At 36.9% G+C, this 23,137-nt stretch overlaps 1 protein-coding gene across 5 annotated transcripts; it reads left to right on the top strand.

The window, feature by feature from the left end:
* Positions 1-2,995: 2,995 nt before the first annotated feature.
* Positions 2,996-8,920, top strand: GBSS1 (UDP-Glycosyltransferase superfamily protein). 5 transcript variants are annotated; one of them, XM_019199716.2, is made up of 15 exons: positions 2,996-3,184; positions 4,389-4,761; positions 4,909-4,989; positions 5,115-5,213; positions 5,330-5,419; positions 6,263-6,326; positions 6,416-6,516; positions 6,643-6,752; positions 6,856-7,099; positions 7,188-7,364; positions 7,480-7,671; positions 7,812-7,898; positions 8,125-8,253; positions 8,440-8,563; positions 8,684-8,920. In XM_019199716.2, exons 2-14 carry the CDS (start codon positions 4,405-4,407, stop codon positions 8,554-8,556), a joined length of 1,848 nt encoding a protein of 615 aa, XP_019055261.1. In that variant the 5' UTR covers positions 2,996-3,184; positions 4,389-4,404; the 3' UTR covers positions 8,557-8,563; positions 8,684-8,920.
* Positions 8,921-23,137: the final 14,217 nt, after the last annotated feature.

The following is a 23,137-nucleotide window of genomic DNA, read 5'->3' as shown; positions in this document are numbered from 1 at the left end:
ATCGTTCTTAACTGAAGGAAGTAACCATTGCCGTTCAATTTAAAGTTGGGTTTGAATCGTCAAATTTGATGGAAGGGTTCTTCCAGACCTCCACCATTGGTGGGGAAGAAAAGACAGAGACAACAGGAACAACCAAGGCCTCTCAATGAATGGAACAACGTGAAGAATTGCATACGTAAAATCACCTTCGCCACCTCTGAGGCCCTCCCCACCCAACCCCTCGAAACAAAAACAAAAAATCAATGTCGTATCACTTCTGTGTCCCGTCGCGCTTCATTGAGCGGCTTGCATAGCTTCAGCGTAAGACTGCGTGTAGCATGTAGGCGCCCACCACTGAGTATTGTTTTGTTTTGGCCTCGTTATATTTATTTGGATAAGTTTTTTAAATTGCCCTTATGTTTTAGCTAATTGATTAAGTGTACCTTTATTGTTTGAAAATTGATTAAGCTATTTCTAATGTTTTTGATAATTGATTAATCCTTCTTAATTATTAAGTGCGTCAATAAAGATATGAAAAAGACTATTTTACTCTCCTCTATAGATTATTTGGATCTCTCCCTCTCCCTCTCCCTCCCATTTTCTTTGGAAAAATGGCAAATGATGACCGGATCTAGGTTCTTTGTGGATTCTTTACTCGGATCTCTCCCTCTCCCTCATTCTTTTCGTCGGAACTGCCGAAATGGCGGATGATGAACGGATTTAAGATCTGAGTATATCTCAAATCTCATATTTGGGTAGGGGTGGCAACGAGTCAAGCTTTTAACGAGCTACTCGAGCTCGAGCTCGAGCCCAATTCAATGGCTTGATTATTAAATGAGCCGAGCTTGAGCCTACTAGAGCTCCGTTCGTGAGGCTCGCGAGCCGGCTCGAATATATATATATATATATATATATATATATATATATATATATATATATATATATATAATTATAGAAAATAATATATATATATATAATAAAAATGTTATATTTATTAATTATTATAATTTTTAATTTTTTAAATATAAAATAGAAAAATTATATATAATTTTTTTTATAAAATATTTTTCTCAAAATCGAGCTCGATCTTATGAACTATTGACTCGAGCTTTGTAGAATAGTCTTGAGCCGAGCTCGAGCGAGCTGGTACTATTCGGCTCGGCCCAAATCCACCCCTAGATCTGGGTTCCTTACTCGGATCTCTTCCTCTCTCTCTCTCATTTTCTTTGTCGGAACTGTCAGAACTAAAGATGATGACTAGATCTCATATCTAGGTTTCTTACTCGGATCTCTCCCTCTAATGATAATCGAAGTAGAGCAAAAAAATTGAATGAAAATGGGTTTGTAATACTCGATTTGAGTCTTGTTCGAACTCTTTGCTCTAGCTTGCTTCAATTGATCATTTAGGATTTCTTGTTTCAGACTACAAGTTTGAGGTTTAACTTTCCCAATGAACAAGTTCAAATGGCTCAGATATCCAAATTAATGTTGATTTAAAAAATAAATCAACAAACAACTTCAAAAGCGTCTTCAGATCTAAGCTCTAATGATGTTGCGGATATGGTTGAAGTTTCCCCGAGGAGAGGCTTTGAACGCTCAAGAGTAGTTGACCTTTATTTTGAGTCGAAGAAAAGGATCAGAAGAAGATGAAGTTACCACAGTTCCTCGAGAAGTGGATTCGATTAAAAGAAAAAACGTGAATAGGGATCTCTCTCCATCAATGGATTTGGTGTAAATGAGATTAAACCCTTGAACTGGATGATCGAAGGAATCGTCTGGCATAGATCTAGCTTTGCTAGATTATTGGAGGATTTCTTTATTCCTGTAGGTTGAAGATTGGAATGGATGACGAGCGGATTGAAATGGGTGGTTCATTACTGGTATTAGAGCCAGGTTTAGCATTGATTATACTTGAGAAAGAGGAGAGAGACAAAGAACTCTGCTTCTGTAGATCTCCCCAATGGCATTGCTTATGCATCAATGGCTTTCGTTGTTGGATCGAAGAGAGCTTGGAGTCGGGCCATGATTTATAAGGTTTGAAACTAATGACGATCTGATGTTGACAGAGACACTTAGAGGAAGATAGAGGGAACATAGAGAAAGGTCAAAGGAGGAAGGGGACGAGGGTAGCATTGGGTAAAGGAGAGAGAAAGAGGGGGAGATTGAAGGTGGAGAGTAAAATTGGGTTTTTAAAAAAATTATAGCCTATGAGTTTTGACAGAATATTAACAAAACCTAACGATGGGTAGAATTAGTTAATTGTTATTTAACAAAACCTAACGATAAGGGTAAAATTAGTCAATTGTTAGAACCAATAGGAATAGTATTAGTCAATTTACACTTAATGAATTATGATAAATAATTCATATTTGTGAGGTCGCTGATGCAAGGAATTGTGTTTGGACTCTCAACTGTTTGAATAAAGGGAAAATATATGATACGGAAAAGATATGATATAGGAAGTTTTGACCAATCAAAACTCACCCATAAATTATGATAAATAACACATAATTGACTATTACATTTATGATTCCATTTAATTGATCAAAAGTTTTTCACATATCATATCTTTTCCATATCATAATCGAACCGATAAAGAGAAAATCATTCAATGCAAACATGACAAACGGACCACCCCAACCTCAATTTTCTATTCACTCGATCGTCGTAGATTGGCATCAACTGATTTAAACGATACTGACCGCATGATCACCCCCCTCCCCTTGAGAAGCATGTCGACGCTCATACAAAACTGAAAAAGAAGAGAGATGTATTAATTAATTAACTGCAGGAAATAATTTGGTTCCGAAATATCTGTAGATCAACGATGTCGTTTTCTATTTGACAGGTTCATAAAAGAAAAAAAAAAAAAAATCTGGTGCTGCCGTGTCAAATTGAACGGTGCAGGGTCTCATGTCACGGGCCCACGACAATTCGGCATATTCTCATGTATACTCAGTCCCGTGGGTCCCATCCTTGTGATTCTTTTGGGCCTTGATCAAATCTTGAGGTCCTTGGGAAACGAGAGATTTCTAAACCATTTTCTTGCTTCCACGTGGATAATACGGTCACGAGACAACTGCTACAAATGGTTGCTTCTCAGTGGCTTTGAATGACAACCGTAGTTCACCAGTGAGTGAGAACTGAGAAGATTTCTGCCCGATCTCCGACGGATCCCCGATTCATCGGCGTCGTTCGGTCAGTGGTAAGTTGGTTCTTCCACCACCCTTCCTCATCGGGAGGATCGTTGGCTGATCTTTTCTTTTTTTGCCACATATATATAAACTGTAATATTTTCGTGTTCTCTTCGAGTCTGAAGTTCATTAACCAGCTTTTTGCCATCTCTTCTTCATCCCGTCTCATCCTTATTTCTATTAAATTTATGACTTTCGAGCTCTGATCTTGCTCTTTCTTGGTTTTCCACGTCTCGTTTGAACTTGCGGAATTTCTCTATTTGAGATTATTTGGAAAATTCCTCTCTGCTTCTGGTCAGGATGGTTCCTACTTACTTGATTTTATTTGACGTTATCAGGGAGAAGAAATAGAGTACGGAAAAATAGAAACTTTTTTTTTTCGAAAAACGTTACCACAAATTACTTTTTCTTTGGTAGTCCCTATACTCCTATTACTAAAAGTTACTTTCAAGTTTCAACTTCTCGATTCTCCTTTTCCTAATAACGTATTAAAATAGAGAAAGGTTTAGCGGGCTGTGGAACCAATGATGAGGTTCTACGCCAGTAATAAATTTCAAATCTTTTGTAATCAATGGTCGTCTTGAGGCTATTCTGATGATCACTGATTACAAATTTGATGTATGGATGGAACCCTCGTTTTCTTCTAGAAAAATCATGCATATCTGATTCTCCGTTGCACTTCACGACTTAAAAAAGGTTTTTTTTTTTTTTTTTCTTTTTGGGCGAGTAAATTTTCAGTCTAGCCTTCCCTTTCTAGCTAATAAAGTTACACTTTTCTTAAGATCTGGAAATTCTGTAGCAAGACTGACAGGAATTTCGCTTTTGATCTCTATATGTATCTTATATACATCTCATTTTCTGGTAGCTACTAAATTTTTATCAACTTGAATGCTTTATCAGTGGGAGATCCTCTGTGATAAAATTAGCAGTTATGACCAAAGTAAAATTAATGCAGTGGTGCTTTTTTTGAGAAATGCAGTAGCCCCTCAGTCAACATGGATGTGTTTGGGAGATTACATATTTGGTTCTGTAATCCTTCGTCCAAATATGAAATAAATGATGTGAAAACTAAATTAAATAGATGTCTTCTTTATGGTTCTCTAGTTGTTTTTATATTAATTCCTTTTTTATCATCCCTATCCTTGTAGTTGAACTGTTTTAGTGCAAACTGAATGCAACCGATAATAATTCCTGTGATGCTGCCTTCTGATTCAGAACAAGAATATTACCAATGGCAACAGTGACTGCTTCAAAATTTGTTTCAACAAGCTCACTTGTCAGCTATGGAGGAATGTCCGGATCGCAGCCCAAAACAGCACTGGCACAAATTGGGCTGAGAAACCAAACCATGACTCACCATGGGCTGAGATCTGTGAACAATGTTGATAAATTAAACTTGAGGGCCAATGCAAAGACAACCACAGGGCAAGCAAAGGGGAAAGAATGCAAGACTAGAAATGCCAAGGAGCGCAGTGTCATCAGATGCGGAAGTGGAATGAACTTAGTCTTTGTGGGAGCAGAGGTTGGCCCATGGAGCAAAACCGGTGGACTTGGTGATGTTCTTGGAGGACTGCCACCAGCAATGGCGGTAAGTATAGTTTATTCTTCTTGTCTCTTCCATGGTTTGCAAATATAATTGCCTACATGATTTTCTTTTTTACTTTATAGAATTACTTAAGCACGTATTTAGCTCGCTGAAATAGCAATTTACTAACTCTGTATGATCCTTTTCCAGGCCAACGGCCACCGTGTTATGACAGTAGCTCCACGTTATGACCAGTACAAAGATGCATGGGATACAAGTGTTCTAGTTGAGGTATATTCTAGCAATCATGTTAATTTTCTGAATAAAGCTTTCAATTTTCTTTTCCAGGTGTTCATTCACCTGAAGGGATTCATGCATTGGGATATGTTTGCTAAAGTATACCTTTTAATATGCAGATAAAAGTTGGAGATAGAATTGAAACTGTTCGCTTCTTCCACTGCTACAAACGTGGAGTTGATCGTGTTTTTGTTGATCACCCCATGTTCCTTGAGAAGGTTATTCATTGACCCAGGGCCATATAAATTGAGCTTCTTTATTGTAACTTCACATGTTAACTGTTCAATAGTATGAGAACTAATGATTATTCTATGCCTAATTTGTAAACCTTAAGGTATGGGGAAAAACTGGATCGAAAATATATGGTCCCATGGCTGGAGAGGATTACAGTGACAACCAACTTCGCTTCAGTTTATTATGTCAAGTAAGCAAGTTTTGCTCATTCCAGTTCCATCTTCCATGTGACATTTTTACTTGATCCACCACGCCAGTTGGGCCTTTCTTTTTCTTTCTTTCTTTGCTAATTAGGTTATAAAATTTTAGTTCTACTCTCCATAATTGCAATTGAATGAGGAACGATGTTGACCTGTTTTGAAGCAAATAGACAATACACAGAATCCACTCTTGTTCCAAAGTGATTTTGGCTGTAACTTCTTGAAAATGCTTCAAGACTAACGAATTCTTTGAAACTTATTACTTCCTGAACTGTCAATGTTGTTATTTTGTTGCAATATAAGCAGGCAAGTCAATAGCACATTTGTTGCTTATGCATTGCTCAGCTGACACGGCTAGCTCATCAAGCAACATTAAATCCGTATCTCAAGTTGGTAATACAAGGGACAAGAGTTGACCTTGCTCTAATAGCCACAGGCTCTACATGCTACCTTCATTTCCATAGGAGCAGCTGTGTAGTCCATCACCCAATATGGTCCTGATTATCCACACCCTTTGGCTTTTTATGCACAAAGTGGCCACTCTCAGTGTTGAACCCATGTTCTCATGCTTGGCAGCCCAAGATACCACCATTGCACTAAGCATTGACCCTTCAGCAATTGTTTAGTCATAGAATGTATTTATTTTTCTTTAGTGGTAATCTTTCCACATTTAAATAAACCATACAAATTCATGTTCATGCCATTTAGTGTCTCCTATAGTACATGGCTTTTATATTAGATTCATTTTGTCTTCCTATTGGTTGCACTTGCAATTTAGTGGCACTGCTTTTTATGTTAGGCATATATCTTGCATGCAATTTTTTGGCTTTCAGGCAGCTCTAGAAGCACCAAGAGTCCTGAATCTCAACAGCAGCAAACATTTCTCTGGACCATATGGTAGGGACTCCCTCCTCTCATTCCTGAAATATATTTCCACTTTCTATCAACTTCATTAAAGCACTAAAACTCATTCTCCTTGTACACAGGTGAAGATGTCGTCTTCATCTGTAATGATTGGCACACTGCTCTTCTCCCATGCTACCTGAAAACAATGTACAAATCTAGGGGGATTTATAGAAATGCCAAGGTAATGTTTCCACATAATCCACTTTGAATCATTCTTTACTGGCATCTGCTTTGAAAAACTTCATTAGAAGTAAAAGAAAGTTGCAAGTTTCTCAAAAGGTGATTTGAGTTTTGATAACATTGCCAGGTTGCTTTCTGCATACACAACATTGCCTACCAAGGAAGATTTTCCTTTTCAGACTTCTCACTTCTCAACCTCCCTGATGAATTCAAAAGTTCTTTTGATTTTATTGATGGGTAGGATGTCTTTTTTCTTCAAGAAATTTCTTCTCTTGTGATTCAAATTGATTTTATTAGACCTTTATTTGTTATATCTTATTCATTTCGTTGATTTTTGTAGTTATGATAAGCCTGTGAAAGGGAGAAAAATCAATTGGATGAAAGCCGGCATATTAGAATCAGACAGGGTGTTAACTGTCAGTCCATACTATGCAGAAGAACTTGTTTCAGGCATAGAAAAAGGTGTGGAACTAGATAACATAATTCGGAAGACTGGCATTACTGGTATTGTGAATGGCACAGATGTTCAGGAGTGGAACCCAACCACAGACAAATATATCAGTGTTAAATATGATGCTACAACTGTAAGGAACTTTCAACCCCCCCCCCCTCTCCCATTTATTTGACAGTTTCTTGTTACAAGGACTGATATGCTGAAATTGGCATTTCCAGGTTATGGATGCAAAGCCTCTTCTAAAGGAAGCACTTCAATCTGAAGTTGGGTTGCCTGTGGACCGAAATATCCCTGTAATAGGCTTTATTGGTAGACTCGAAGAGCAGAAAGGTTCAGATATTCTTGCAGCATCAATTCCCAAATTCATTGGAGAGAATGTTCAGATAATTGTCCTCGTAAGCATCATATATGGAAGTTTTTATTCTCCCTTTTTTTTTCTTTTCTTTTCTTTATTTCTTCTATCATAAATTTCTTGGGTTTGACTCTGAGCTACTTCCTTCTTTGTTTCAGGGGACCGGTAAAAAGGCCTTTGAGAAGCAACTTGAGCAACTAGAGATCAAATATCCTGACAAAGCCAGAGGAGTTGCAAAATTCAATGTTCCTCTTGCCCATATGATCATAGCTGGAGCTGACTTTCTGCTGATCCCAAGTAGATTTGAACCATGTGGTCTTATTCAGTTACAAACTATGCCATATGGAACGGTACACACACCTTACTCCATGTTTTGGATATTACATATTAACATTATGTTGCACTTTGTCTTCGATGTATTCATCATCTTACCTATCATTCTGTGGCACAGAGTTAACTGACAGTCGTAAAGCTGTGATTTTGGTTTCAGATTCCTTTGGTTAGCTCAACTGGTGGACTGGTTGACACAGTCAAAGAAGGATATACCGGATTTCATATGGGAGCCTTCAACGTTGATGTATGCAATGCATTTCCATTTATCACTAAATTGCAATTGATTTTCCTCTTTTTCTAAGTCATTACCCAATCTTGGTCGGCTATCCAGGGTCTTGGGTCAGGTTTACTGGATAATGACCTAACAATTGGCATTTTCGCACATAGTGATTGCACTTGCACAATTGATATTTCCTCTTTTTCTCGGTCATGAAATCAAAATTCAAACTGATGGTGTTTGTTTATTTCAGTGTGATGCTGTGGATCCTGCAGATGTGAATGCAGTGGCAACTACTGTCAAGAAAGCTCTTAAAACCTATGGCACCTCTGCTATGATCCAGATGATTAAAAATTGCATGGCTCAAAATTTCTCCTGGAAGGTGAGTGTGATCGAATATCCATTAAACCACTGGATTTGCCTTGTGGGATGAACAGGGAGAGATATTTGGACATGTTTGGTTTGTATGAATCAAAAAACTACAAGATGTCCATGAATACAACAGATGTATGGTTTTCCTTTCCGAGTTGTGCAAGACTTTAAGTATATATATGTATCCGTGCAACAGGGGCCAGCGAAGAAGTGGGAGAGCATCCTGTTGAGCCTGGAGGTTGCTGGGAGCGAACCTGGAATTGATGGTGAGGAAATTGCTCCTCTTGCAAAGGAGAATGTTGCCACTCCTTGAGAGGCAGGTCCGTATCTTGCACCGGCCCATAAATGAATGATGCGGTATTTTAAGCTAACCTATGAACTCTACAACTAACCAATGTTGCCTGCTCTGCTCTGTTTGATCCATTGTATCTGGTTTGCAGTCAGCCTAGAAGTCTACAGGCTTTATTGATCTTTTCATTTTTTATGTACTTGGCTATTAGCTAAGTGGTTCTGGAGGTTCTGAGGGTTGATCATAATTCCAACGTTAATATCCTCCTTGTAACTTAATATGGTAAATCCATATAATGGAAGGACTGATATGGTTCTATCTGTGCTAAGCATCATGTACTAGTTCCTACTTCCTAGTATATGAATAAATATAGATGGCTTCTTTCAAACGCAGTTGTCTCTACTCATTCTCATCACATTTTTCTTAAACTGGAACAGTTAAGAATGCCCATTTTGCTTTAAGGTCTATCCAGATTGACAAGCAGTGAAGCAAAAGCCTGAACTATTCCGACTGAAGCGTATTGGGTCCAAAGCCGCTCAACCCATTAGCTGTGGTTAGGCATATGGGATCAAACCATTACATTTCAATCAACACGTCGAGGTAGAATACTAGCTAGGCTTACTAGAGAAACTTCTCCATATGGTTTTGCGAGAATCATAAAAGATGCGATAAAAGTTTGAAGTTTGAATTTGAACCTCTTAAATTCCAAGTTTTCAAATTTTTGCCTTCGATCCCATGTTACATTGAAACAAACGCGGCCTAAAATGATTCACAAGGGGCCTCTGTGAAATGAACTCGGATTTCCTGCACTCGATTTCTTGTGTGCGGAGGGAGTCCAGCTTCAGTCAGGGCAAAACCCGTTTCAACAGCCTTGCGTTGGGAATATCTCTGTAGTTATGTGATTTATTTCATGGAAGATATTTCCAATACAAGGTTGCAAGGGGCTGCTCGAAGGGTGCAAGCACCGACTTGCCCCGATAGAAGCCGAACTCTTAATCCATTTTTCTTCATTTTGCAGAGATCAAAGGAAGAAGAATTTGGGACTCCAAGCAGAAGGATACACACTCCTCTTCACATATCTCCAACTCTCCATAAACATCAGATGAAGAAATTAGAAAATCTTATCGGTGGGCATAAATCTATCACCCCAATAAAACCCTAGCCTGGGTATAGGGGTGGATTTGAGCTGAGTCGAGCTAAATAGTATGAGGTTCAAGCTCGGCTCGAGACTATTCTACAAGGCTCAAGCTCAAGTTCGAGCTCGAGCTTGGTTCGAGCCAAAACCTTGAGCTCGAGCTTGACTTTGAGAAAAATATCTTTAAAAATAAAAAACTATATATAAAAATATTATATTATAATATATATATATATATATTCGAGCCGACTCGTGAGTCTTATGAGTCGATCTCTAGTAGGCGAGTTTGGCTCATTTCATAATCAAGCCAGTGAATTGGACTCAAGCTTGGCTCGAAGCTCAGTAGAAACCAAATCGAGTCAAGCTTTTTATTAACTGAGCTCAAACAACTCGTGAAAAGCTCAGCTTGCCACCCCTACCTGGGTAGACACCGTTAACGAACGTTTGCAAAACAAATAGGTGGAGAAGCCATTTACAAAAAATCATTTCACGATCTAAAGACCCATGTGCTTGTGTGAACTAGTTTCGATAATAACTCCATTTTGAAGGTCAATTATATAAAATTTCAAGGTCAAAACAGCAAGATTGTTGTTACTTCAATTTTCATTTGTGGAATAAGAAATGCTAAACCTTGACATAAAATTTCTACCAAAAAAAAGAAAACCTTTACATAAATATTTTCTCCATGCAATTGTTCATTAATGGCGTCCACCTGGTTTTCTTCGTAATGGTTTTCTCTGTTTTTCCCCTATTTTCCATCTATCGAAATGTCAAACTTGGTGCTCATACTTCATATCATCTCTTTTTTATTTTTTACTTTTTCTTTCATTTTTTAAGTTTGGAAAAAAAAGACATATTAAAAATTTAACATGGAAAACCGGCCGTTCAAATGTCTTGCACGTATGATGTGCGATGTCATGCGAACTTTGACGTGCTCTAATTTGATTGGAAGTGCACCTCAGCATATACAAACATCGAGTGTAGGAAATCCCGATTCCTGTAAAATTTGAAAAAACTATGATTCACATGCATTAGAATATTTCAAATAAATGCTAAAAAATACATCAATAACACTAATTTAGGTCTTAAATGACTTTAAGTATATAAGGATGTGTTTGGTTGCAATGCAATTTTATTTGTGGTAGTGCAAATGCATGGGAGTGCAAATGAAAAAAAAAATGCAAATTCTTAGTTAATTTTATTTTGGGTTTTACTTTATTCTTCTTTATGTCTTAAAATTCTCATTTATATTGCAATCAAACAAAATAAGTTAAAATTTGAAACAAAAAATAGGTCAGAATTTACACTCAAATCATTTGCACTGCCATAGTTTTGCATCAGTGCAAATTTATTTGCATTGCAACCAAACACAGCCTAAATAGTAAAAATACATTATTTCAGTTTATATGAAATATGAACGATCAAGACATGCCCAGTGCATGATACCGGTAGCATATACCTTAATTCTTAGAAACCAATACAACTACTGTTAATCACCATCATCATCTAAGCCTTATCCTAACTATATGGAGGCAGATACATGAATCCTGTTTTGTCATTTTGTTTTATTTAATCACTTAATGCCATATGCTTGTTAACATATGAGCACTAAATCATTTCTTACCACTTCAACCCATGTCCCTTTTGGTTTGCCCCTAAACCCTCCAATTTATACCTAATCACTTTGTCTTATGGATCCTAGTAGTCTTCTACGTATGTGCATAAGCCTTCTAAGTCTACTTTCTCTCATTTTATCACATATTGGAATTACTCCTGGATAGGGGTGTCCACGGTTCAGTTAATCAAACCATGGACAATTTTTGCAAATCAAACCGGTCCTACCGGTTTTTCAATTTCTCTAAACTAAAATCGAACTGGTACCACCAGTTAATCAGTTTGTCGGTTTTGGTTTTTATATTTATAATATATATTATATAAATATATGTATAATATTATATTATAGATAATAAATGATATATAATATATGATATATTTATAAATATAATATATGTACATATTTCATATATATTTATATATAATATATAGAAAATATGTGACATATATTTAAAATACATATAAAATATACATATAAATATATATATATATATATATATATATTGGTTGATTCAATTAACTATCAGTTTTTTTCTAAGGTAACCAAAAACCGAACCAGTCCTTCGGTTTTTCAAAAATGCCAAACTGAAACCGAACCAATTGGTTTGGTTAACCACATTTTTTGGTTCGATTTTCTTGGTTCAATTCGATTTTTTGGTTTTTCATGGACCCCCTACTCTTGGATTCCTCTTAGGGATGCAACTTGGGCCCAAGTTCTTTTTTTTTGGACGAAAATGGGCCCAAGTTTACATTTTACATTACTTTGCTCTTGGGCTTTAGGATGGACCTATTCAAAATTTGACAAAAGTCCAACTTGAGCCCGTTGATGCACATCACCTCCATACCTTCTATAATGAGTTAATGAGTCATCCATTTGGGCATGAGTTCTATTCACCAAAAATATATTCACTGGGCTATTCTACGTGACACTTGCACCATGGGCCTTCCAAATGTGATAAAGAATGATACTACATTTTGTAAAGAGGGACATTATGCACTCACTTGTAATGTCTTATGCATTGGCCCATTCATTCAGAAGATTATTAACAATTCGATCCAAGCAGTTGGGATGCAGTTTTGCTTAAAACTGTGTTCCTAAATCAGCTTCACCTATACACTGTGTCATCTTCAGTGGAGGCTTGTTTTATGACTGATTTGCGCATCAACTTCCACCTTATGATCTGCATTTATGGTATCCGTATCAAGTATAAATCTCCCTCTTTGTTTGGTTTCAAATCTGATCCAATTCAGTGCAATACCGATCCTAAAAAATGCAGCTTTTTCAAAATATAGAGAACTTGATTCTCATAATGATTGGAAAATTTTTGAAATTTCACCCAACCATCTAGCATGGTTCAGCCATCCATATGGATGATCCTAACCCTTCCAACAAACATTGTATGTTGACCAACTTATCCTCATATGTTTAATGTAAAGCGAATGAGGCCTTAGTAGATTTTCAATAGAAACCAATTTTTAGGTAGACATACAGTGGATCCATAATGGTATCTCCCTTTTCTCTTTTTTTTTCTTTTTTTTTGTATTTTGGTAATATGCTCCAATCCATGAGAAAAACAATTTACCATGGGACCCACAACTATTGATACACAAACATTGCATGTTGACCAACTTACCCCCATCTATTTAATGAAAAGCGAATAAGGCCTTAATATATTTTCAATAGAAACCAATTTTTAGGTAGACATACAATAGATCCATAATGGTATCTCCCATTTCTCTTTTTTTTTTCATTTTTTTGGTATTTTGGTGATACGCTCCATTGTTTGAATAGTGCAACACCACACTAATAATCCCATCCCCAAAGTTGGTGGTTATGGGAATCGAATTTGCATCTCTGCTAGAACAAACTAGCTAAGCTTATCAAGTGAGCCACCCCTTAGTTGGCTCTCCCTTCTCTCTATGTTACTATAGCTTTTACCCCTTTAATGGTAATTATAGCATTGTGGTGAGTTTGCTTTCTATAATTCCTAGGGACCAGTAGAATGTTACTCCTCCCCTTTAATTGAGTATTAGAACTTGCTTGGGAAGGCTTTAGCTTTGATTAAGTTATGTTGATTTAATTGCACGGAAAAGGCTAGTATAGGGGTTTAAATGGGATTTTTTTAAGAATTTAGTGAAAAAATGAATAAAATCACTTTGGATATACATAGTAATGCCATTGTAAGTCAAAAGAATGGGGAAGAACAAATGAAAAAAATGAAAAAAAAAAACACCTTAACTTTTTTTGTATAAAGGGGCACTTTTGTCATTATAAAAATCTTAAATGGGCAAAAACGGGATAAAAAGTTGAAAATGCACTTTTGAAAAAAGTGAAAAAGTGGTCTTGCATTGGCTTTTTTATAATGGGTCTTTTTAATCCCAAAAAGCCCGTTTGTAGCACCAAACAATTTGTTAGGATGCATTTGGCTTTTAAAACACAATAAACACCAGAAGCACTTATTTTAAGGTTGTGTTTGGTAACATTGCCACTTATACTTGCAATATTTTGTGTTAGGAGTACAAATCTTTAAGAAATTGTCTTGTCACATCACATCAAATAACCATTCACTAAAAAATAGGGGTAATTTGAGTTCAACCCCCATCATAATTCCTAATATGAATTCCCAATTCACCAGGGGGAGGGTGGGGATGGTGTTTATAGGGGGTGGGCATAAATACATTTGGGAAACCAATAAAACAATTTTGAGGGGGACTTAACACAAAAAAAGGCCTAAAAAATATAGTTATTGGATTAAGTGTTGACATTTATGGTCAAAACACCAAATTTGATGTTTCCTAAAGAAGCAACGATGGTACCCAAATCATTTTGTGGTATAAAAAATGTAATTTCAAAAATTTGTATTGATCAACACAAAACGTTACAAGTAGAAGTGTTAATGGTACCAAACACAACCTAAGTTAGGGTGATCATAAAAAACTAGAAAAATGAAAAACCAAACTAAATTGACAAGATCAAATCGAAAATTGTGGATTGATTTGGCATTTTCAACAAACGAAAAGGTACCAGTTCAGTTCCAGTTAATCAATGTAAAAAACTGGCGGTTAAACACACACACACACATAGGGGTGTCAATTGAACTGGATTTGATCCAATCCGATCCACTCCAATGTGAGTCCATTATAAATGGACCAAGTCCAATCCAATCCAATGTATGTTTTAGACCAATTTAGACCGGTCCAATTCAATGTCTAGACCGTCCAATCTGTTCAAATTCATTTTGATTTAGATTGGTTTCAACCCAAACCCGACCAGTTGACACATATATTCTTGTCTTATATCAATGGACCAAATATTGGCTTAATCCAACCCAATCCAACATAAATTTGTTACAAACGGACCAAGTCCAATCCAATATATCTTGTTGGTCCATCAAATTCGTCCAAATTGATTTTGGACTGGATGGGGTCCAATCCAAAACCGGTCCATTGTCCCCCTTACACACACAGACACATAGGGAATTTCTTGAACTACCTCTAAGGTTTAGGAAATTGACTAACTATATACATGCTGTTTTAGTAATGTCTTAAAGTACTCCTACTGTTTCTAACAATTGTCGCCATCACGAAAAAAAATAAAATATCGAATTTTCCATCCACTATTTCTCAAATTTTCAATATAAAACCCAATTGATGAAAAAATTTCACCACCACTATCGTTGCTACATCCATTTTTTGCAATCGCCATTGCTACATCCATCAAGGAAAAATGTTGCTAGCTAGCGATATGGTTGATCAAAGTTGTTGACCAGGATACAAGATTAATTACACAATCCTAATGGTCAGATCTAAAGAGGAAAAATGTTGCTGGCGGTCGTCAGTGATGGCTGGTGGTGAAAAAAAAACCATCCCTTGTTTATTTTGCAGTGAAAAAAAATAATAAGAATGCAAGAGTCGAAGTGAAACAAATATGAGCGAGACGAAGTCGAATTTTCCTTTGAATCTGGGGCAGGAATCAAATGAATTCTTTTGTATTGGTTGTCCAATACACAACAATGCTAGTTTAACAACTTGCACACCAACACACACACAGATGACACCAAACTCAATTAGACTCTAAACCACATAGCTACAATCCTCTTTAACGCTGATTCTAAACTTCCTAAAGTCCCTATACTTGCGCCAAGATTTCTCCTCTTTAATGTTGATTCTAAACTTCCTAAAGTCCCTTACTTGTGCCTAGATCTCTCCTTGTTCCGGAACCAAGATTTCTCCTTCTCCTTCTTGACTTAAAGACCTTGAGATTGAACTTCACAATTGCAACCAAAGTACACGAATTCAAAGAATTCATAGCTTCGCCACAACTGGATACAGGGGGTTGAGCTCTTTAGTTTCTCCTCGCTTATCTCGATTGCAGCTTCCATGATTGGAATAACGACGAGCAGTGATTCAACAGGGGTTTGAGTTCATGCCATCATACCCCATAATTCATTTGATTGTTGCACATAGGGAAATGGTAATCTTTTTTCCCACAGCTTATGCTCATCTAGAAGCCTGAAACTTGCGTTCCTTTGATCGACAATCACTCCTATAGATTGGGGGTGATCAGGCAACATGGGAATGGTTTGTCTCCAAAATCCCGAGAATGACAATGGGAAAGAGAGAGGACGTGAGGAAGAGATGAGGGAGGAGAGAAGGGAGAGTCTCCTGTGAGAAAACCCTAGGTCAAAAGTTATTATTGTGTTGTCTCCACCCTTTTATATATAAAGGAAGTCAAGGCTATAAAGAAAAGACTTCTTTATGAAAGAAGATCTTTTCTGTTAGGAAAAGAGATCTTTCCTTTTGTTTGACTATTAAGGAAGCATAATTAGAGAATCATTTTCCTTTCATATTCTCTCCATATGTAACCCTTTTATACTTATGTGCCGCAGGTGACATCATCGTTCAGTGGGCGTGCTTTTATTAAACCCACGTGGTGCCCTATCACACGCATAATTTAAAGACGCACGAGTAACCAGAATTTATTCTCGATCTTCTGTGATTTCGCAGTTTTGTAGTTTGATCCATCGCAAATCTGTACGCATCCGAAGTTCATCGCAAATTCGCACGTGTCATATAGATCATCGCAGATTCACGCGTGTCTAAGCATCATCACATGTTTTTGCTTGTCTAAGGTTTATCGCAACCTATTTTGGGTATGAGTTCATCGCAAACGCGCGATGATTTACGGGTTCATCGCAAACGCGCGATGATTTACGGGTTCATCGCAAGCATCCATGTAGTGTTGGTTTGACACCCTTTGTACTTTGATGGTCTTAGTGACCACTATGTATCTACATTAACCACCCTGGTTATCGGTATGTGGAAACTTACTAATAAGCATTTTATCATCGTGTTTGCTTCGGGGGTTCACGATGGGGCAGTGAGGAACAGATTTGTAAATGTTGTGGCATTCTGATCTTTTTGCATTAGGTCTGGTGATCAATTCTATTCTTGATGAGATGCTCTGTGAACTTTGCATGCGAAAAAATTTTATTTGGGTATGTTTGATATCCCCCTGCTTTTGTGGTATTCAACTTAGTAATCATGAGTTTTCATTATGTGATTCAGCCCCCTGTCTTTTTGATAGGGTGTCGTGTTGACTCGTACTTGCTTCTTGGGTCATTGGAATTTTTGAAGATGTAAGCTACAATAAAATCATAGGAGCATTTTGTAAGGTATAGCTCAATACTTTCTGTACTTTAGCCCCCCCTGTTTCTTGATAGAAGTCATTGTATCAAGAAACAAGTGAAATGAATAGTTAGCTACTTTAATGTTTAGTCCTTCTATATCTTGATAGAATGTCTTCTATTAAGAAACACTTAAGTGAGGTTTGCTGAGTGTGCGACATTTGCCATTCCCCCTATGTGAATAGGAGGGTGTTGCATGGGTGTTTTGTAGGTAGAGTACCCAGCCCCCTTTCACTCTAATAAAAGGCATTGCTAGTATCGCATCAGGTATCTAAAATACGGGACGAAAGAAAGCCCCCCATTTATTGTGCAAGATTTTGGAACTTGCTAACCTTGATGTGATTTAAGCAACATATTGATATTCTCATGATAATATCTCAGATCATGTATTGATATGGGTTGTGTTATCGCGTTTGGGAATGCTGCATGTCATTGCATATGCGAAAGTCGAATGATATCGCAATTGAAATTTAATTGATGTATTTAAGAGAAAATAGGTATCATCGCAAAAAAAAAAAAAATTGAAGTTCACTATACTCCGGAAAACTAAGTGTCAACATATCTCATTGCACTTCAGTGCATTCCCAAGTAACTTCGTCCATGCTTGAATAAGATTTGACCATCATTTTGGGACTTAGGTGTCATCAGTCAAGAAAATGCAACAATATCTAGTGAAACTTAATTGCAAATAAAAGGATTTCGAATTTTAAGGGAATTTCGTGGTTTCGTGAGATACAGTGTTCACGTTTATATGATCCTATGTTCACTTGAAATTGAAAGTATCAAAGCTTTGAAGGAAAACATTGTTGCAACTCTTCACGCCAACAAAACAAATCGTGCGTACTCCTTAGTTTAGAAATTCAATGCGAGCGTCAAAATAAGATTCGATCATTTAAAGTTGGGTGTTTTGTGAACTTTTGTCGCAATCAAGTACCACTATGATCGAACTATAAACGTGAACGAGTATTGATATAAATACAATTTAGACTTTAATCGTAGACCGCCAGAGGAAAGAACCAAGTGTCGTACCATTTCCCAAAATAATGTCCAGTGTGAAAGGGTATTTTAGTAATCATAACATAAATAATTAGGGAGGTTGAGCCTCTGTACAGGCGGATGCAGCTTTTTACACATGCGCAGGGTAGATCTTCTCACCTTAGGAAAGTAAGGCCCTTCGTGCGATACGACTAGGACATAGTTAGGGCTTAGTCATAACTAAGATACTTATCATAAGTTAGAGTGTTATCGTACTAGCCTCATGTATCTTGAGCTTCAGGGCTTTGTTGTCATTGTGGTAAAGTTTTGGTTACCGCATGGGAATACTACTTGAGCTCTCTTGTGAAAGCAAGATATCAATAATCGGAGTGAATGCTGTTTTTTTTAGTTATTGTTCGTGCATGGGACGGGTTAAGTTTGTTCTCCCTTGGACCATTGCCTTTATAAGCTGAACAAAGTATCTACATTTGTAAGTTAGGCAAATATCATACTTGATGCCACCAAAGCCTCCTTGGGGCTGCTAAGGGATGTGAGTGCCCCTGGAGTTGTCAGGACCTTCCTGGGGTAGTCAAAGAATATGAGCAAGCCTGGGGTTACTAGAGAATATGTGAGCGGACATGGGGTTTCCAGAGAATATGAGTGCACCTGGGGTTGTTAGGGCCTTCTTGGGGTTGCCAGGTGATAAGAGCGCGCCTAAGGTTGGTAAGACCTTCTTGGGGTTGCTAGGGAATATGTGAGCACGCCTGGAGTTGCCAAGGAATATGAGTGCAAGTCTGTGGTTGCTAGGTGATAAGAGCACGCTTGGGGTTTCCAGGGAATAAGTGAGCATACCTGGGGTTGGTAGGGCCTTTCTGGGGTTGCCAAGAAATATATGGGTGATACTGCAAGAAATGCGTTAGGGAGTTGTAGGTTATACGATGAATAGGGTGGAATCCATTTTAAAAATCATTTTAAAATCCATGCGGTGAATAAACACTTGTTTAAAATTCATTATAAAATTCATAAATCGATTCATATCCATATCTTCATTATGGAGTAAAGACTATATTTGAAAACAAGTTCTTGATAAATAGTGATAGAACATGATTTTAATTTTTTTAACCAAATAATAATATATTTTAGAAAGTGGTTTTGAAAGCACGTTTCGAAACTAACTATGCAACAGAGACACCATGCTAAAATAGTGGGAATGGTTTAAAAAAAAAAAAACAATTCTTTATGTAAAATGCCAAAGCATGTTTTCAACAAGAGTCGTTGCACTTCATCAAAAGAAAAAGTAATGAACAAAATTATCCATACCGAAATTAACTAGTAATTACTTCAAAATAATCTAAAAAGAAAACATAATTAAGATGACATGCATCTACATAAAAGATAAGAATTGCATGAAAACAACAAATAGCATAAAAAAGGCTGAAATGTAAACCACTAATTTTTATGATGAATCAAATGTTCACCAAAACAACGAAATTACTAAGCAGTGATCAATGATAATAATGGACATTATTCAATGACTCAGGGTGAAGGCCAATTAATGATTACAAGAAAATCCATTTAACCACTTCAAAAGGTTAGCCCATAAAAACATAGTTATTTTAATTCACCTTTCACTTGGCCTCTTACTTTATTTGTAGATGCTAAAAAAAATCAAGTGCACAAATTACAATTTCATAATTATGATGATTGTAGCTAAAACATAGCCTAAGATCGCAGTCCTTAGAAATTTGATTCAAATACATTTAAATCATTCTCAATCATCCAAGAGCTACATATAGCAAGTGATTAGCTTTTTATAAAAAGAATGATCATGATAGGCTATAAGGAAGGAGCAGATAATAAAGATAGCAAGATTGATAAAACAGGGTAGCGATACTCCTGCATAATATTCCTAAGAAGATGAGGTTCAAAAAGATGATAACCAAATCCAAAGAAACGTGAGGTTCTTCACCGTTGAAGTGGGGCACTAGTTTGAGGTTCTCACATGTATTGGTCATTGTCTCGCCGATTACCGTCTCGAATGATAGAAAATTAAATGAATCACCGCTATGTCTGAGAGAATCAAAACTAAGTCTCAACCAGAGCAAAGAAAAATCCAACTCAAGTCAAATCCCTCTGAGCTCGTCACAAGCTCACTAATGGCGGTCAATCAGTTTATCAATTATTTCAGCAAGAGTATGGAATTCTTGTACTCTTCTCATTAAACCAAGACAGTCAAAGGGTCTAGTGTTGTCCGGTTATATGCACATCAGATTGCATAGTTCCTAGGTATGCAAATTCGAAATACCCTAATTTGGTTCAAATAACAATTCCCTCCTAAGGTTGGTTAGCCTATAATGTAAGTGACCGCAGTCATTGCTTGTCTAGGTATAATTTCACACGTTTACAAGGGTGTTACTATTAGTTCAAAGATTATTAATAAGGACCCAATGTGGTTTTTGTCATTAAATACCCCATAAATCTATTACCATAGCCAGAGTCTTGTCTTGAGGGAGTAACAAAAAGAAGGCCCGTTTAGTCTAATGTAATCAACCAATTGAGATTTGACTCTCTAGCACGTTAGCAGTCTGGGAGTACAGATGGCAATTAAATACGAAAACAAGTGGTTATTGTTATCGTTACTATCATTATTCAAAACTCTTATTTGATAGTGGAAATAAAAGGAAATCAATACCTAAGGATTAATTGTACATGACAATGTATCCGCCAAAATTGGAAAGCGCATTAATTAAATTGAGCATTCAAACTGACAAGGCTCAACAAATGCATAAAAGAGAACACATTGGCAGCTTTGAAAAGTAATTTTTTTCTATAAAATGATGCACAACTTTAGCAAGAGTAACAGTTTATAGCATGTGAACATAAAAGTTTGAATACATTAGCTTTATGTCTAGCTCAACCTATCGAAGGCACATAATGGTGCTTTGTTTTGATAGATTTTCAATGGCATCTGCATCTACTATTGATGGAACTTTATCCGTACAACAATGAATTAACCAGTGAGTTCAAAACTGGGATCCAGTGTTGGGTGCCTTAGTTATGTCTCATATTTACAAAGGAGGCATCATGCCTAAGCTAAATTTGAAGTTTCTAGGTAGACTACTCATTTTTTGGTCTTTGGGACTCAGTAGATTAGAAACAACAATCAGTTGAAAAAAAACTCATTGTTCAATACTCATTGTTAAAAATCTTCCCTCAAGTTTTAGTTTCCCTTTTTTTTTTCAAACAGAGCATTGACCAATAGCTGGAATTATGGTAGAATTCCATTCCCAAACATAAACTGAATAACTGATCACCACCTTTAGTTTTTGATGTTTATACAAAAGGTGATATTCAAAGTTATCCTACGATCCTAAAGGAGTCAGCAAACTATTTATAATTATGGTTCGTCAATCCTAGATGCTAAATGAGCTAGCAAGTCATTTATGATCATAAGAAATATAATTTATTTCAATGAGAGTTACAAGTCTCCCCCAAAAAGAAAATCATAAGAAATGTAATCAGGAATAGTTTTAAAGGATGATGGCAAGTTGGCGGTGGCTAAATTTGATTAACATGACTAAATTCAACAAAATAAGAACACAAAAAAGGGAAAAAAAAAATAAATTTATCACCCCCCTCTAAACAGGGTATAGTAGGTAATAGTGCTATGCGACATCTGAGATACTTATGTATTCTAAAAACTTAAGGACCATCAATCTAGACCCAACACCAAGATCATATCAAATCCAAATATTCCAACAAGAACCCAAGGAACAACCTGACAACCATCCATTCCCTATGGCCATTTCACAATTGGCATTTGATACCAAAGCAATAACTTCTGGTCAAATCATATTAGCTTTTTGAATCTAATGACCACTGTGAGATGGATGGCTAACTGATGAACTAGAACAATAAATAAAATGCTTGTAGAAGTGTTGAAAACATCCCCTACACTTCCTTTTGCACCGGTCACACTAAACTAAGGAGACCTACTATGGAACTAGATTCATTCACAACACCTAGAAAGGCATCATAATTATAGCTGATGATTCGTATTAGGTTCCAGCAACTATACTTGGGCATTATTACTCTAAACCTAATCCAATCTATGGAAGTCTTAGAAAAACATTTAACATGCTATGTTATCTATCAATGCATTTACCAATAATTTCTCTCTTATTCTTCAATCATCAAATAATGAGTAATATAATTCAATAAAAACATAAGGAACAAGTGAATTTGGGAAAGAAGTATAAGAATAATCAAAGGCATACCTTTGGAAAGAATTACCTCTTCTGGTCGCATCCCTCCAAAGTAAGGCAAAAGTTCAGGCATAGAGAGGCTTCCTCTGAAAACTATGGATATACGCTTCGATTCTAGAGTAATGCGGCTACTTTCAGGGGTGCATACTAAGGTTGATGGCCGAGAATCCCCAACCTCCAGTTCTATATAGAAGCTTCTATCCTACAGGCTACTCTTTAACACAAAGAGAATTAGGGGTTTTGAAATATGGACCCCTGAGTTGTTAAAATGACGTCAATGCTGCGAACTTTGGTTTGTCAATGAGAGAAATTGTTGTAGTCCTGGTTCAGCTGACGAGAGAAAGATATTGAGAGAAAACAAACAGGGGGTCATCGAGGATTGTGTAGCAAGATCGAAGGATAAACTTTGAGGGATTAGGGACGATGGACAGAATCTGAGTTCAACTTGTTGCGCCCGAAGGTGTCGGTTGGATCTTGGAGCCATCGTAGTAGTTATTGCCTTGTGAGTCACTTTTGGGATCCTTCTCCGAGGTATGCTTTTGATGAAAATCTGGCTGCCATGCAAACCCGTCTTAACCTTGCACACGCACAAGGAAAGTAACATGTTGGGGATCTAATACTTGGCGATCACAATCCAAGGGCATGGAAAGAGGCCGCCAACAAGAAAGAGGAGGGGTTTTGGAGCTTCGAGACGGTGGCGCTGAAATCAAATCCTGTGATTCTACAATAGAATTGGTCGTCCGTCACCAAGAGGATTATTGGCGATGTCGTTTTAGTTTTTGAGAATCAAAAGACTCAAATCTGGAGACTGGAACAGGGTCTCATAAATCTCCAGTTCTCCATCAAAACTTGCCTTGAATCGTCTTAGAGTCTCACTCGACGAATGGATCATGATGGAGCTTATACGTAACGATATGATATCTGCGTTA

The sequence above is a fragment of the Nelumbo nucifera genome, chromosome 3 (assembly GCF_055504915.1).
Source record: "Nelumbo nucifera cultivar China Antique chromosome 3, China Antique-T2T, whole genome shotgun sequence".
NCBI classification, from domain to species: Eukaryota; Viridiplantae; Streptophyta; class Magnoliopsida; order Proteales; family Nelumbonaceae; genus Nelumbo; species Nelumbo nucifera.
Note: the sequence above shows the minus strand (reverse complement) of the source record. Positions and strands in the feature narration are given on the sequence as shown.

Coding starts and splice junctions, on each gene's coding strand:
- GBSS1 (XM_019199716.2), top strand. CDS start 4,405: ATGGCAACAGTGACTGCTTCAAAATTTGTTTCAACAAGCTCACTTGTC. Junction 4,762..4,908: donor GACTGCCACCAGCAATGGCG/GTAAGTATAGTT, acceptor ATCCTTTTCCAG/GCCAACGGCCACCGTGTTAT. Junction 4,990..5,114: donor ATACAAGTGTTCTAGTTGAG/GTATATTCTAGC, acceptor TTTAATATGCAG/ATAAAAGTTGGAGATAGAAT.